Raw genomic sequence first — 17,430 nt, forward strand, 5'->3', positions numbered from 1 at the left:
GGTGCTGTGCTGGACAAAGACAATTAAATCTCTCTCTCCAGATATTTGGTGGGGGGCTGCTTGTCAGACTTTGCGTGTCTGTGTCCTATATGGTTGCGCCTGCGTATGTGCAAGAGTATTCATGCAATCGTGTGGGGTGACTACATCCATCACTGGCATATGGCCACTATTGGTCAAGGCTGAATGTGTCTCTCAGGCCAAAAATATTTAGCCACTCCTGCCTTAGAATTTATTCACTATTTACCCTGCATGTAAAACAAGTAAGTCTCAGTCACAGTAGCCTAGTAGTGCTGCCTTGAAGACTGTGCTAATTATGCATGACTTTTCACAGGAAACAATATTCTTCTTCATGAGGTAAGTGAAGTGGACAGCTCTGCACATAATATTTAGGTTGCACTACCTCGTGATTGACATGAGGCGAAGTGAAACGCAAGCATCTGAAACTGTCCTTTTCTTTCATTTGAACTGTGCATTACTTATTGGTAACTGAAACCTGACCCTACGTTTCAGAACGAAAAGTCGACCAAGATGCACCCACACATCTGCAGGGTGTGCAGGCATCAGATTCAGAACATAGCCTGAGGTTTTCGCAGCATGTGGTTTTCCTGCCTGTAAACCTCTACCACAGGGACGCCTCAAACAGCTAGCGCTGATCCACATACATACCAAAAACAAGCTGCTTACTAAGAGAATGCCAGTTTCCTCTGGTACAGCAGCCCTGCTCTTGCCTTGTGGCACCCACTTCCATTACATTGTTTTTACTGCTGTCATTAGGATCACGTCTATACCTTGAATTTAAATCACATTTACACCATTTAAACAGTCATGGCTTCCCCTAAAGAATTATGGGAATCTCAGACCACACATTAGTACAATTTGTCAAAGGTCTCCTAACAACTTTAGCAGGCCACACATTTTACACAGCAAGTGGGGAATGAACTAGAAACCTTTAAAAAAGAAAAAATAAATTCTGAAGGATCTTCAGATGTTGCCAATCTCTTTGTGAACTGATGCATTTTTGCTATTGACAATGTTATCATAACCACCCTGACTTAATGCTCTGAGGGCCAAGCCAGACATACAGGGCCACCGTGTCTACGCTGAAATGTGTTTGCCCCACTCACATATCAAATGGGTGTGTCTACTCTTTACACAAAACGAAATAGGCTCTTACCCCACTGCACTTTGTAGCTCACTTCTGGCTTGAGAGATCAGTCAAAGGGGATGGACCACTGCACTGGAGCACAGCATGGTAAGGGGACGAAGGGGTCCAGATTTTGCTCTGTTCTCCCCTTGCCCTTCTTTGTGTGTGCAACCATAGCAATTTCGGCTAATGATCAAACAGCTGTCTTGGAGCATGTAGGCAGCAAGATGCTTGCATTGCCACCTGCATCTCTAGTCCAACACAACACTTGGGGGTCAGTTGGAGTAAGAGGTGCCAGGTTGGTAATCATTTCATATAGTCTTCTACATGCCATTCACATCTGCAGCGAAGTTATGGCTTCCTTATACGGCACCATCTCGTTTTATGAATTGCACCTCCTCCACATGTTGGGAAGCTGTGCTGTAGCCAACACTGCTGAGATGGCCTTGGAATGCCCCTCAGTGTTCCCTCCAACATTAGGTCTGTCATATGAGTATTTCAACTGGCATGTGGATAAAGCCCACAAATGGGGGTGGGGGTAGGGGAAGTGTTCCTCCTGAAAGGAAAAAAAATTAGTTAGTGCTTGGCCAAGAAGTTACACCTGTTTGGGAGCTGCATTTATTCAAACATCATGATTGGTTCCCAACATCAGTTCCTTTTACTTGTCTTTCATGTTTATAAAGGCCTTTTTCTTCCTATTGTGAACATTAAACAGGATTACTATCTTGCATTTGTCTTTGCACAGAACTGTGTGCTATGCCATCCCTGCCAACTACATACGAGGACACTTTATTACACACATTGGGCAGCTCCATATAAAGCATTGCCACACACTGTGGCTTCCTGGAGCCCCATTCAAGGATGCATTATCACCCAATAGGATTTCCCAGTCCTACCTATGCCCATTCTGGAGGGTCCGAGTGGCTGTTTTCTTCACACCATCCCAGAGTCAATAAGGGCTGGACCTTCTGTACCTGCTTTTCACCATTTGAAGAATTCGTTGCCTGAAAGTCAGAAAGATGATAACAAAGGCAACTAGCAGGGCCAAACAGGTAGGAAGAACAAGGACCAGATGCAGCAGGGTCATATCTGCCGTTAGCCACTTGCAATTCTGGATGACTGATTCAGGCAAATTTGCTACACGGATGAACTTAGAGGAAAAGTTGCAAGTGACTTGATTCCAGTCTATAATGCGTACAGTGTCACTGTCATGCAGGGCATCCCACCAACCCAGCTGGCAGCAGTCATAAGGATTCTGGCTGAGGTAGATCTCATGTAAGCTCTTTCCAAGCTTCTGCATGGCATGCTGAGGTAGGGCATGGAGACGATTTCTCCTTAGATCCAGAATTTGCAGTTCCAGGCCTGTTAAAGATTCAGGGAAGCTAGCCAGAGAATTTTCAGATAGATCTAGGTTTACCAGCTTCTGAAAAGCAGAGAAGTCCATATTTGTCCTTGCAGCAGAAAGTCCAGTGTTCCTAAGATAGAGCACCTGCAGTGATTGTGCAACATCTTTCAGAGGTCCTAAGCCATCAAGTAGTGACCTGGGATTGTCAGAAAGGTCTAAGTGTGCTATAGAGGTCCCCTGAAAGATGTGGGTGTCCAGTATTTCTAGGTCACAGCCAGACAAGAAAAGATTCCTTATGGAGCCAGCATTACTGATATCTATGCAACTGGAACTTCCAGCAGCATGTGAGGCACAAAGCTTTATAGGGTTTTTACTGAGGTCAAGTGTAGTGATCTTTGTTGTGTGAGTAAAGATTTTAGCAGGCAAGCCACGCAGTCTGTTGGTGCTCAGACTCAATGTTCTGAGGTTGGCTAAGCTGCTTCTATGGTCCAAGTTCATCTGCAGATCCTGAAGCTGGTTGTAGCTGAGATCCAAGTCAATGAGAGTGCTTAGCAGGTCACTCTCCTGTATCTGTAATGTCTCTAAGCAGTTGTGGTTGAGGTTCAGATGAGCAAGGGAAGACATGCCTTCAAAAAACCTTTCTGGAAGGTACCAGAGCTGGTTCCAACTCATGTCTAGGAACTGCAGGGAAGAGAGGTTGCTATGATGGTTTTCGGCCCAGAGGTCAAGGGTGGTGATGTTCGTGATGTTGCCATCCAGGAATAACAGTTGCACTGTGCCCTCTGAGTCATTGAAAATATTGTTGTAGAAGTTCAATTGGTTGTGCATCAGCAACAGAGTTCTCAGTTTATTTTGCTTGGGCAACAGCGGGAAGAAGAGGAGCTGGTTGTAGGAAAGATCTAGTGTTTCTAGTTCAAAGGTAGCATCATTCTCTGCAGCCAAGAACCACTCGATTTGATTGTTGCTGACATTTAGCATCCGGAGTTGGGTCAGGTCAAACTCCACCATGCAAGGAATGTAGTTGTAGGCCAGATTAAGCTGCTGTAGCCATCGCAAACCATCAAAGGCGCCAGTCTCAATCTCAAATATGTAGTTCTGCTGCAAATCTAGGTGCTGCAGCCTGGGCAGATTTTTTAAGTGAGAGTCATCCAGCCTCATGATGGAGTTCCGGGCCAAGGACAAAGATTCTAGAGAGGACAAATCCTGGATCAGGGTGGCCATCATAGCTTCATTGAGCAGATTTCCAGATAGGTCCAGCTTCCTCAGGGCAGGCAAAGTCCCCAGAGCAGCTGCTGTTGCAGAATAGTTCACAGAGAGGGCATTGTTGGCCAGAGATAGACTACTGAGGCTCCTGGTGCCAAGGAAAGCCCCAGGCTCAATGAGCTCCAACCCATTCTCACACAGACTGAGGCTCTGCAGGACTTGATACCTTACTAAAGATGCATTCTTTAGGGTCTGTATAACATTTGCATCCAGGAAGAGCTCCATTGTTCCAGGAGGCAAGTCTTGCGAGACAGAGCTCAGCCTCCTGCCTTTGCAGACTGCAGTTCTCTCTTCCTGCAGCAGAAAAAGAAAGAGATGTATGGGACAAAAAAAGGTGTATGGGACAAAAAAGGTGGGCCCAGCTACTAAAGCCATACTGCACAGTAACCAAAGGGCTTAACTCAAGCCCTGTAGATTCTAAGTTAAAATGCTAGGGAATGAGCACATATTTGGCATGTAAAAGATCACAGGTTCAGTCCCTGGCATATCCTGTGAAGTATCTCAAGGAGCTGGGAGAGATCTTTGCCCGATATCTTGGAGAGTTCCTGCCAGTTGGTGTGGACAATATTGGGCAAAGATAGTTTAATGGATAAAACACTTTGACAGTAAATGTTTTCCATATCAATATTTTCAGAGCTGTATGTGCCCTGCACTCAAAACAAAACAGAATCTTCATTATGGTAACCCACCCAAATTTGCACAAAGAAAAACAAATTCTGGGAACTAATATTCATGATACAAATTTGCACATTTAATCTAAAAAGGAAGGAGCTCTGATGTTTGTGGCAACACTGAAACCTGTCTCCTAACCATAGAAAATCTCATTCAAGCCACGCTTCTAGCTTCTGAATTTCTACCAGCCATTACCCACCTTTCAACCCTACCTTTCTTTCTCCATGGACTAGAAATCTTCTGTTTTAGAAATGAAAGCTGAGAGTCTCAAGTTCTGTAGTCAGAACCAATTCTACCTTTTTTTCTTTGCCCATGCAGAATTTCTGAATATGCAACAATCCTGACTTGTGATCTTTTAGAAACATTTCTAAGGATGATCTGGACGACTGCAGAGCCCGTTATAAAGTGACAAGGCTTTGCTTTCAAACAAGACCGCCCGTCATGAACAGCACAAAGCAATCTAAGGTATCTGCTTTTTTGTGCCTATGGACAAACTACCAAAGAGAACATTTCTGCTACTTCGTTTATTGGAAACTCTATGGCCCTGCAAGAATTAGATTTTTCTCTCACTTTCTGAATAACCATGCAAGTTTGAATGGTGTGGAAAAAGTGATCAAGCTATTATCAGATTATGGGAAATTTGTAACCCTTGCTCTGCTACTAGGGCCGTCTTTAGCATATGCGCCGCCAGGGTGCAAAGATCCACCCAGCACCCCCAAATTTAGTTTAGCTGCCCCCAGATTTGGCAGGGGGCAACTCAAAGTGGTTAAGCTTTTTTGGGGAGGGAAATCACTCACCTGTAACAACGACACAGCAGAAATAACTGCTTGTTTTTTCATAATGCCAGGTAGTAACAGAGCGACGGAGCAGGGGGGCAGGGACTTTCGCTCCATTGCTTTTCACTGCCACTGGTAGAGAGGGTCCGATGTATAGTAGGTATACATTTGGTGCACCCCCGAATACATTTGGTGCCCCCCAGAATTTGGAACCCAGGTGCACCGCACCCCTTACACCCCCGGGTTAAGACAGCCCTGTTTGCTAATGTAGCAGAAGAAATCAGGTGTAGATTCAACCCAGCAATTTCTTGTGGTTCTTAATATTGTAGAGGCTTAGTGGGGGAACAGAGGTTGCCAGGGCAATGCAGACGTGATCTGTGACACATATTCACACCTAGAGCCACCAGAGTGGCTGGGGAACCGTACTCAGATGGGTGGGGTGCAAATAATAAAAGTTTTATTCATTATTATTAATTAGCTGTTGCTGTTGTTGTTAAAAACATAGAAAGATCAATCATTAAATACAATTAAACATTGATAGAATTAAAACTATATACATATATAAAATCTATAGCAATAATTACAATAAAAACAGGATAATATTGGGTTGTATCCAATAAAGTTGTCCAGTTGGCACAAGGACTTCTAGATGCACAACGGGACTTCTTCTCACTGCATGTCCCCCATGCCTCCAAAATCTTCTTGGAGGGTTGGGGAAACCCCCAGAACAGATTTATGGGATAGGTAGGGAGCATGCAGGGAGAAAAGAGGGAGAAGAAGTCCTTTTTGCACAGGTGGAAGTCCTTGTACTAATGGGAAAAGCTTGGTGGATACAACCCATTGTCATTTGTGGACCCCTGGAGTTGCTGACACATGGTTCAAAATAAACGAAGAAAAGAAAGCTGATAGAAGACAGACTCACCAGTCTGCAAAGGCTGTGATAGGCTGCAGGTTTGCTTCCCCATCCTGTATCTAGGAAAGCTATCCACACAAAGATACTCAGGGCTATTAGTGCCATTTCAACAGCAGGACTCCTGCAAAGAGACACAAAGCAGGGCAAATATACTGGTATGTTTTAAAAGGCAGTATTGACAGTTTATTGTATTTTGTATTACAGAAAGAACCAGATGCTTACTAGAAAGCAGACATCCCAAGGCTTCTTCCGTGCAATTTATGCCATATGCGTATTTGTTCTCAAACTTTTCATACACCCAAATCTGTTAATTTAGTTGTGCAACGCACCTGCCTTCCCCACATCTGACCCTCTGGTGTGCAAGCACACTTTTCAGATCACATTGGCTATTCTTAATTAGTTTTTGTGTACAAGTGGGCAGGTGCTTGCTTTGATCAGGAATGACTGCAAAGGCCCTTCCTTATAAACCATGAGTTGCCAATGTGGCACCCATGTCACACAAGCACATGCAGAGACCTTCCCTGGTGCCTAGGAGCCCCTACCCTGCCTCTTCTCCTTGGGTTTGAAAGGAATCTTGTATTGTAGCCAGCAGAAGACATTTTAGAAACCTAATTGCTGGTGGGGAGTGAGTGAATGAGTGTTGGTTGCAGTGGGTGTGGAGTTGTGGTAGGTGCATGGTGCCCACAGGCCCAGAAAGATTAACCATAAACAGCTTGGGGCTGGAACATTAATTTTAAAGAAGGTTGTATACCTGTGGCTATTTATTTCGGCTCCAGTACACTCCCACTGTTGTCGTTTGAACCTGAGTACACATAACACTAGCCACAATCCATTTGCCTCCTGTAGCTTCTTGAGAAACACTGTTGTTTTTCCCCAAACCAGCTTCCATCCGATTTGAAAACATAAGCCGCGGCTAAGCTAAGGTGTGCACATTTGAGACAGCAATTGCACATGCGCAGGTAGGTGGAAGCTTTACCAAATACAGTGGTAACTTGGGTTACATACACTTCAGGTTACATATGCTTCAAGTTACAGACTCTGCTAACCCAGAAATAGTGCTTCAGGTTAAGAACTTTGCTTCAGGATAAGAACAGAAATCGTGCTCCGGTGGCGTGGCGGCAGCAGGAGGCCCCATTAGCTAAAGTGGTGCTTCAGGTTAAGAACAGTTTCAGGTTAAGAACAGACCTCCAGAATGAATTAAGTACTTAACCCGAGGTACCACTGTACAAGTTTGGCATGGGGAAACAAATCAGGTAATGTGCATCTGGTGTGTACCACAATGTAAAAAAGCACTCGAAGCACAGCAGGGGGAAATGACCTCACTACATTTTAAGCCGCTAATGTGTGCGTAACCCAAGTTAAAGGTGATTTGAAGGAGCCTTCCCTTCCCAATGTTATGCAGACCAGCATCAACACCCACTATTCTAAGGCATTTGCTGGGGCCCATGTGCTGCTACCGCCACCAGCAAAGTTTGCAAATATGGGGCGGGGGGCTGATTGTGGCAGCAGCAGCACCATGGCCAGAGGGGGCAGAGTGACATAGCAGCAGGTTCTGGGCAACAGGTCCTGTCAGCACTGGGTGCTACTAAGGGCAGCCTGCCCAGCTTCTCCCCAAATCTGAAGCTGGGTCTGATGTAAGGTAAAGGTAAAGGGACCCCTGACCATTAGGTCCAGTCGTGACCAACTCTGGGGTTGTGGCACTCATCTCACTTTACTGGCTAAGGAAGCTGGCGTACAGTTTTTGGGTCATGAGGCCAGCATGACTAAGCCACTTCTGGCGAACCACCGGAGCGGTACCTATTTATCTACTTGCACTTACATGCTTTCGAACTGCTAGGTTGGCAGGAGCAGGGACCGAGCAACGGGAGCTCACCCCATCGCGGGGATCTGAACCGCCGATCTTCTGATCGGCAAGTCCTAGGCTCTGTGGTTTAACTCACAGTGCCACCCGCGTCCCTCGGGTCTGATGATGTGCACATATATTTTGTCTAGCCAGCTGTCACTTCTGTTCAAGCGCGTTTTGCAAAACCTGTTTACTATAGGCAAAAGTGGGGCAGATTGTGTGAACGCTTAGCTCTCTGGAAATGATCTTGCCTCCAAGTGGAAGCGTAGGGCCAAACCCCATTTGACATTAGAGATCCATGATTGGGTTTGACATGTTTAATTTTACAGAAAGGTTGCTGTCGGTGGGTGGGTGCCTGGTGGATCAGAGCAGTGCTGCTGAGGGAGGGGGAATTAACCCTTTGTTCTCATCATACCATTTCCTCCATCATATTTGCCCCATTCCTGAAAGTGCTCATAGTCCTCTAAGATGAAAAGCAAGACTGATTTTTAACCTAGTAAGGAGATTTATTTCTGAGACTATATATTGGTTAGGCATGAAGCTTTTTTAATTTTTCAAAGTAGATTGACTGTCAAAGCAGGGATCCCCAACATACTTTCTCACCTTGCCAATGATTAGCAAAGTTATTGGTCGCAAGTTCCTCCCCTGCTTAATGACTCTTTTTCTTTGCCATCACAAAGGCCTTTAAGGACTTCACTCACCATCTGTCCTGCCTTCTCAGTTTGGTCCTTGCGCTCTCGGTGCCCTGTAACTCTTCAAAGACGCTGAGTGGCAGATGCCTTGGAGTGAGACTGGAAAGTTCTCAGCAACCACCTCGCTGCCTAATCTCTCCTTCATATATCTATTTTATGAAGCACCTCTGTATTACAGAACCCTCCATCGTGTACTCCCAGAACCACACCACATGGAACTGATACACGTTCTTGGTGAGCTCAACCACGCCGCAAAACGCCGACTGCCTTTTTGCAGTGTAGGTGTTCAGAATGAAACAGCAGCTGTTGAACGGTTCCTTTTGGTTACCATCACCCACCCACCCCCACACCCCTTTTTCAGGCAAAGAATGGAGGCAAATCTTGAGGTTCTTACTCACCGGGGGTAGGAGCAATACGCTCAGGTCTGGGACGTTCATTCTGCTCCAGCCCGGGCCCTCTTTTCTTGCTGTATCTCTACAAATAATATTAAAATTAGCTGTTTGCCCTCTCACTTAATATCAGATTATTTTAGAACTTGCGGAAGGAACTAAGCAACGGAAACTGCAGTCACATGGATCACAGAGCCAGTTGCTTCACCCAGCAACCCCCAGCCAGAGCTCAGCAGTTGCACACTGAAAGGTCGAGACTGTGCAAGCCACTCGAAAATGAGAAGGAGCTGAGAAGAAGGGAAATGAGAGGAAGGAAGCTGTGCAGGGCAAATCTTTGAAGCCATTAGCAACTGCTGTTTTGTTATCAATATAGAAAGAAAAATAAGAGTCCTGTGGCACTTAAAGACTAACAAATTCATTGCGGCATAAGGATTTGTGGACTAGGGACTACTTCTGCAGACAAAATTTTGCTGTAATACATTTTATGGCATAATAATTCATGTGCGAGGGCTACATGCACACCTTACATTTAAAGCACATTTAAAGAACACATGCCCCAATAATCCTGGGAACTGTAATTTGCCATGGGTGCTGAGAATTGTAGCTCTGGGAGGGATAAATTAGTTCTCAGGATTCTTTTGCGGGAGAGGGTAAATGCTTTTTCCAATATGTGGTGTGTTGCATGCAGCCTTTAAGGTGCAATCAGGCTCTTTGTTGTTTTTGTTCCTATCAGTGTTGGTTGGGAGGAGGACAAAAAGTGTTGCCAGAGTTCCAAAAACATCACTAGGTGGTGTCTCCAGGAAGCTGTAAAACCCCGACCAAAAGGAACGGTCCCTGTAATCATACACACCGTAAGTTGAATGTAGCCACTCTTTGAACATCAAGATGATGTTCCTCAGTGTGTATAGTAGAACCTGAAAAGTCACTACCTCTTCTTTTATTTTATTCAGATTTTGTCCCCAGGGATAAAATACACCAGCTAAGAATAGCGCAAGCATATTTTACAGAAACATTGCCACTTTTTCCCCCCTCAGCAAAATCCACAAAAGCAGATTCCTGATCCTTTCCCACTTGCTGCTTCTGTGGATTTTCCCAAGCAAAACACCATTCTTCATAGTTAAGAAGATTTGCAAAAATGTCCATCCCAGAGTACAAAATGGGAACTGAGACTCAGCCCTCAGAGAGAATGTGCCCATGAGAGAGTGACCTCCACCTACGGCAAGCATGAATTCAAGACAGAGCGAAATCCTAGCACCTCTCATTTAGAAATTAAGTTAGCGGAAGGGCCCACAAAGGAAGGGGGGGTCAAAGGGTGTGAAGTACAGTGGTACCTCGGGTTATGTACTTAATTCGTTCCGGAGGTCCGTACTTAACCTGTAACTGTTCTTAACCTGAAGCACCACTTTAGCTAATGGGGCCTCCTGCTGCTGCCGCGCTGCCAGAGCACGATTTCTGTTCTCATCCTGAAGCAAAGTTCTTAACCTGAAGCACTATTTCTGGGTTAGCGGAGTCTGTAACCTGAAGCCTATGTAACCTGAAGCGTATGTAACCTGAAGCGTATGTAACCCGAGGTACCACTGTAGTTGTTTCAGAACATATGACCCAACCTAGTAAAGAGAGACACAGATAAGCATGACATGTTTGGCATTGCATAGTTTCCGTTTCTTAGCTTGATTAACAGAAGTAACTATTCTTATGAGCCTCCAAAGACTCATACCCTCTTCTTGGAATGGTGGCAAAGAGAATTGTGGCGAGGCAGCTGCAAGTACTCTTGAATGACACAGATTATTTAAAACTGCTCCACTCTGGCTTCAGTCCTGGATATGGGACTGAGTTGGGCTTGGTCTCCCTGAGAATGGGACGAGAGGAGTGTGACCTTGCTCCGGCTTCTCCATCTGTTTTGGTACCATTCCCCACGGCATCCTCCTAGACCAGCTCTGTGGAGTTGGAATTAGGGGGCACTGTGTTATAGAGGGCCTGTTCTACCCCGCAGGACAGTGTCCAGACAGTAGCACTGGGGTAGTTCTTTGGGGCTCTCTAGTGGTTAGTGTAGTGGGATGCTGCAGGATACTATTCTATCCTCAGTGTTATTTAATATCTACATGAAGCCACTGGGAGAGGTCATTAGGAGGAGCTTTGGGGCAAGGTGCCTTGACTACACTGATGACACTCAGCCAGTGCCGGATTTATGTATAAGCTAAACAAGCTATAGCTTAGGGCCCCACTCTCTTAAAGGTAAAGGGACCCCTGACCATTAGCTCCAGTCGTAACCGATTCTGGGGTTGCGGCGCTCATCTCGCTTTATTGGCCGAGGGAGCCGGCATACAGCTTCCAGGTCATGTGGCCAGCATGACTGAGCTGCTTCTGGCGAACCAGAGCAGCGCACGGAAATGCCGTTTACCTTCCCGCCAGAGCGGTACCTATTTATCTACCATATTTTTCGTCCCATAGGACGCTCCGTCCCATAGGACGCACCTAGTTTTTTTGGGAGGAAATAAAGGAAATTGTTTCCCCCTTTATTTCCCCCCCAAAAGCAGGTCGGGGAAACCGAACCAGGTCGAGGAACAGCGGGATGGCGGCGCTGCGCCTCCCTGCTGTCCCCCGAGCTTGTGGGGCTGGCCGATGTCTGCCCGGTGGCAGGCTGCTATCCACAGCGCGGGGAGCCCTGCGGGGAACTCCTGCAGGGCTCCCAACGCTGCGGATGTCTGTCCGGCGCGAGGGGCGCTCTGCTTCAGGGCGCCCCGCCCGCCGGGCGGCAGGCTGCTATCCACAGCGCGGGGAGCCCTGCGGGGAACTCCTGCAGGGCTCCCCACGCTGTGGATGTCTGTCCGGCGCGAGGGGCGCTCTGCTTCAGGGTGCCCCACCCGCCGGGCGGCAGGCTGCTATCCGCAGCGTGGGGAGCCCTGCGGGGAACTCCCGCAGGGCTGCCTAGGCTGCGGGTGTCTTCCTGGAGCCTGGAGAGCGAGAGGGGTCGGTGCGCAAAGACCCCTCTCGCTCTCCAAGCTTCAGTGAAAGCCTGCATTCGCCCCATAGGACGCACCCAGATTTCCCCTTCATTATTGGAGTGGGGAAAGTGCGTCCTATAGGGCGAAAAATACGGTACTTGCACTTTGACGTGCTTTCCAACTGCTAGGTTGGCAGGAGCAGGGACCGAGCAACGGGAGCTCACCCCGTCGCGGGGATTCGAACTGCCAACCTTCTGATCAGCAAGTCCTAGGCTCTGTGATTTAACCCACAGTGCCACCCACTCTCTTAGGGGCCCCCCAAAAAATTAAAGGGGGGGAAACTGGATGTACATTTCCAAAATATAAGATAAAAAACAAATAAATTAAAACCTACATACAGCAACAGTGTTTTGTGTTGTGTAGGCACCTATGGTGTAAGTAATGGACCTCGCCTGCTGGCCTGCTCCCTAAAATATCACTGGTTTGCTCATTTCTATATATAGAGTGCCTACATTCTGCCTGGACTGTTTGCATGGCAACATGTGCAAATGGCTTTAGATACCTATTAGGTCCATAAATTACCATATAGGATATATTCAACACAAAAAACAGCAACAATTTGTTGTTGACAAAGGACAGCTGGACATACAAGGGCCCCATTACCTTCAGTAGCTTAGGGCCTCATCAAACCTAAATCTGGCCCTGTACTGAGCTCTACTCCTCCATAACTTTTGAATCAAGAAATGCTCTGTGGGCCCTGGGCACCTGGATGCAGTGGTGGGATAGGTGAGAAAAAATAAGCTGAGCTTTAATCCTGGCAAGACGGAGGCACTGTAAATGATTCCAGTGTCTGAGACATCAGTCAATTGCTCAGAGATCTGCACCATTTGCCTATTTGCTACTGCGCCACATTACCTTGAGGCCAGTTTACACCATACCCCATACATGCCCACTTGATTGCTTCAATCTGCAGAATGGGCACTATTTTGGAAGTCACACAATACTTGTTCTGCCCTTGTAAAAAACCAATGTCTAAGTGTTGCAGCTCTACATTTTGGACAGTGGCGTAGCGTGGGGGGTGCAGGGGGGGCCGGCCGCACCGGGCGCAACATCTGGGGGTTAGGGTTAGGGGGCGCAAATCCACGGGTTAGGGGGCGCAAATCCACGGGTTAGGGGGCCCAAATTACTTGCCTTGCCCCGGGTGCTGACAACCCACGCTACTCCACTGATTTTGGAAGCCCCTGCTTATAGGCATCAGGCAGGCATCTTCACGGTAATCTTTCCAGTGCCTGGTTAAAACATTTTTGTTTAGAAAAGCCTACCCAGACATGCAAAAGTTACATCTTGTTATTTTAGCTACTGTTTATTTTAATAACCTTTTGGATATTTTTAATACCCATTTTAACTCTTCTATTTATAATTTTAATATTTATTTTATGTTATTGTAAACCACTTGCCTTTCTTTTAAACAGGTGTATAAATTTTGTCAAATAAATACCACACTGTGGAAGTGGTAGGCTCACTTTCTACAACACTTTGAGAACTGTGCTTTCTTTAAGTACCATTTACAGAGTAGCTAAACAGGGCTGTTCTGCCTGTAAGTTGCAATTGGAGATGGCCTGCTTTGAGTTCTCTAGTTGTTTCCTTAAAATTCATTTTAAAATGATGGGGGAATTCAGCCATACTACACATTCATGCAGTTTTTTAAGGGAACTCATACTGCATCAGTTGCTGGAAACCACAGGAGGGGAGAGAGTGTTATTCTGCTCAGGGGTTTCCCAGAGGCATCTGGTTGGCCACCGAGAACAGGATGTTGGACTTGATGGGCCATTGGCCTGATCCAGCAGGCCCTCCTTATGTACATCAAGGTTTTTAAGACATCACACACAAAAATACCCTTGCTTCTGAGCGCATGTAGTTTTTCCTCTTTCAAAAACTATTCAGCCTCTCAAAAACAGTAGCACTTACTTCCCTAAAACAGAAACAATTATTCTGGTTTATGTTTGTTTTGCAATTAGAATCCTTGCAAGTTATTGGCTGTCTATGAAAGACTCCACCCGGTGGCGTAGCGTGGGTTGTCAGCACCCGGGGCAAGGCAAGTAATTTGCGCCCCCTAACCAGTGGATTTGTGCCCCCTAACCCGTGGATTTGCGCCCCCTAACCCTAACCCCCAGATGTTGCGCCCGGTGCGGCCGGCCCCCCCTGCACCCCCCACGCTACGCCACTGATTCCACCTCCTCCCCTGCCCACCAAAGCAAAGGAGTTACAGTGGTACCTCGGGTTACATATGCTTCAGGTTACATACACTTCAGGTTACAGACTCCGCCAACCCGGAAGTAGTGCTTCAGGTTAAGAACTTTGCTTCAGGATGAGAACAGAAATTGTGCTCCAGCAGCGCGGCAGCAGCAGGAGGCCCCATTAGCTAAAGTGGTGCTTCAGGTTAAGAACAGTTTCAGGTTAAGTACGGACCTTCGGAACAAATTAAGTACTTAACCCGAGGTACCACTGTAGTTTTATAGGTAGGCTGAGAAAAAATAGCCCATATCCTGCTCAATGGAGCAGACTCAGAGTATGGACCCACCCGGGTTTGAGCAGCATATTAGACTTGTTTCCATCTGATTTTTGCATCCTGCTGTCCCACATTCAATTGAATACCTGTTCAGCCAAACCACCCTCCCTCCCGGCTTAATGAAAAATATTAAAGCCATTTTGCTGAGTGTTCTTACGGAGGCTTGCAATGACTTCTCAGTGCTTGAAAGGTACTTTGCACACGCTCAGATGTTATTACTTCATGTTTCCAGAACTGAGCCATAAGGCGATGAAAATACATTCTAACAAGTAAGCTCTGTACAAAACTTTGTGCTGCATTCTCATCTTCTAATAGGAGTGTTCTTGTTCAGCGTTCCGGCGGTCAGCAAGTCAGATCCTCTTTCAGCAGGTTTTTCCACCTGTTTCTGTTTTTCATTTCCAACCACCGTTCAACTTTCTATCAGCATGCTCAGTCCTCAGGTGTTACCATGGCTTGTTATTTCTTTATAAAACAAATTATACCATTTTTTATTTACAGTGGTACCTCAGGTTACATACACTTCAGGTTACATATGCTTCAGGTTACAGACTCCGCTAAGCCAGAAATAGTGCTTCAGGTTAAGAACTTTGCTTCAGGATGAGAACAGAAATTGTGCTTTAGCGGCGCGGCAGCAGCAGGAGGCCCCATTAGCTAAAGTGGTGCTTCAGGTTAAGAACAGTTTCAGGTTAAGAAAGGACCTCCGGAACAAATTAAGTACTTAACCCGAGGTACCACTGTACAAGTGTTTATATATCCGCTAACGAAAGATACATAATGCTGCTTTACATTTGAGGATATTTGCTTAAGGTTTCATTTGGCCTTCCTGCAGCAAACTGCTGTCCCCTGCTGTTAGGAAATTAGGGCTGCTTTCCTTCTTCTCAATATTCACACCCAAAACACATAGTGATTAGCTTTTCTTTCTTCTTTTTACATAGCTGTTGTTAACACATTTCTCTGGCAGAGGCACACACATTAAATTGCTCCCTTCCTTCCAGGAATTCACATCTTCCACCCTAATCCGAGTAGTTTACAAAGAATCACAATTACACAAACAATTTTAAAACCTTGAAAGCAGCACGATGTAAAAGAACAGCATAAAAAGTAAGTAACATTAACTCTTTGGAAAAAGGATAAATTGTTATTCACCTTCACCATTTCAAAAGCTCCAGATGACAAATGAGAGATCACTGGAGACATATTCTATATTTGTAGAACTTGTTTTACTTACAAATATACCACTAAAGCATATTGGAAGCAAACAGGCACTCATCCAAGCAGACACCACAGTTGACAGTCCAGTGTCAGTTTTCCAAAGAAAGCTTGTGAACTCCAGTGATGCTCCAACCAACACACAGCTCTCTCTACCTTTCCAAGTTCTAAGTGTTTCTCCCAGTGTCCATTTCTCCAAGTTGGGAATGTAGGAGAGAGTTGTTGGGTCTGCAATGCCACAGCTCGCAGTGGTTCTCAACCTGTGGGTCCCCAGATGTTGTTGGACTACAACTCCCATCATCCCTGAGCCCAGAGCTCAGGGATGATGGGAGTTGTAGTCCAACAACATCTGAGGACCCACAGGTTGAGAAAGGCTGGTTAGAGGCTCATGTAGGAGCAAGAGGCATCACACCTTCCCACTCAGGCCCTGATTCAGACAGGTGCTTCCATTTGCTTCCCCCTCCTTCTGAGTAGCCTCGTGTGCAGCTAGGCATACACAGCAGCAGTGGCTCTGAAACCAGGCTTCCTCAACCTCAGCCCTCCAGATATTTTTTGGCCTACAACTCCCATGATCCCTAGCTAGGAGGACTAGTGGTCAGGGGTGCTGGGAACTGTAGTCTCAAAACATCTGGAGGGCTGAGGTTGAGGAAGCCTGCTCTGAAATTCTTGCCTGCCTCACTATGTATTCTGCTCCTGTGACCCTGGAAGAGATTGGGGGCGGGGGGATTTCAGTTAGCCAGAAGCCCAGGCAGCTCCAGTCATAGGCCAGGGATATCTGGATCAAATGGTTTTTCAGGGTCACTTGCAGTGTGGAAATCTACTGGAGCGTCCTGCTCCCCTTGCTCTTACCTCTGAGAAGACCGCAGATACAATGTCTGGGCAGGCAGAACCCTGACACATTTACTGGAGGATGTCATATTTCCAAACTGTGCTAGGTATTACATTCAAAACCAGAACAGAGATTCTCAGGCTGCCAGGTGCACATCTCCCGTCATTCACTTTCACTGAAACATGAATTTAATATAAAAACATAACACAAAGACTTTGTGTGCAGACTTGCTAATACAGCCTTTTAACACTCCTACTGAATTGTACCTCTCTTGCACTGAAGGTAAAGAGAATGCACAAACATTATATAATCAACACTCCTGAGCATTTCCACTGTCAGGATATCCTAGTTCCATGAGGACAAGAACATTCTCTCTTGGGTCTGTACAGTGCCTCCCATGTGACATATGAGGTAGCAGCTCCACCATGTAGAATTGTTTATAATTTTCCTACTTGTTGCCTAGCATAGACATTCTACAGCAAATTAAATGGACTTCCACCATCATTTACACCTACTAGATTAGGCAGAACACTTTGAGCGAACTTAGTTTGTTATCAATAGACGAACCTCAGATGAAGCTGGACTCAACTTGAATCTTAAACGCACACCAGTTCCAATTCTCTTCATGGGGCCTACTCCCCAATCTACTCTAGATTGCAGCATGCCTGCTTACTTCAGTGGAGCTAGGGCTTCAATCCTATCAGCATTTGTGCTGTGGTCTAAACCACAGCCTAGGGCTTGCCGATCAGAAAGTCGGCAGCTCAAATCCCTGCGAAGGGGTGAGCTTCTGTTGCTCAGTCCCAGCTCCTGCCAACCTAGCGGTTTGAAAGCACGTTAAAGT

General features: G+C 46.1%; 1 protein-coding gene across 2 annotated transcripts; it reads right to left on the reverse strand.

Annotated features, from left to right (window-relative positions):
- Window positions 1-1,748: 1,748 nt before the first annotated feature.
- Window positions 1,749-9,562, reverse strand: NRROS (negative regulator of reactive oxygen species). Of its 2 annotated transcripts, none has more exons than XM_083506439.1 (3): window positions 9,047-9,562; window positions 6,123-6,234; window positions 1,749-4,046 (listed from the first exon to the last, which is right to left on the reverse strand). In XM_083506439.1, exons 2-3 carry the CDS (start codon window positions 6,216-6,218, stop codon window positions 2,094-2,096), a joined length of 2,049 nt encoding a protein of 682 aa, XP_083362565.1. In that variant the 5' UTR covers window positions 6,219-6,234; window positions 9,047-9,562; the 3' UTR covers window positions 1,749-2,093. The 2 variants fall into 2 exon arrangements, with proteins under 2 accessions (XP_083362565.1, XP_083362566.1); XM_083506440.1 differs by lacking the exon at window positions 9,047-9,562 and adding an exon at window positions 8,658-8,905.
- Between the last annotated feature and the right edge of the window lie 7,868 nt (window positions 9,563-17,430).

Source organism: Podarcis liolepis (genome assembly GCF_965112155.1).
Source record: "Podarcis liolepis genome assembly, chromosome: 5".
Lineage (NCBI taxonomy): Eukaryota > Metazoa > Chordata > Lepidosauria > Squamata > Lacertidae > Podarcis > Podarcis liolepis.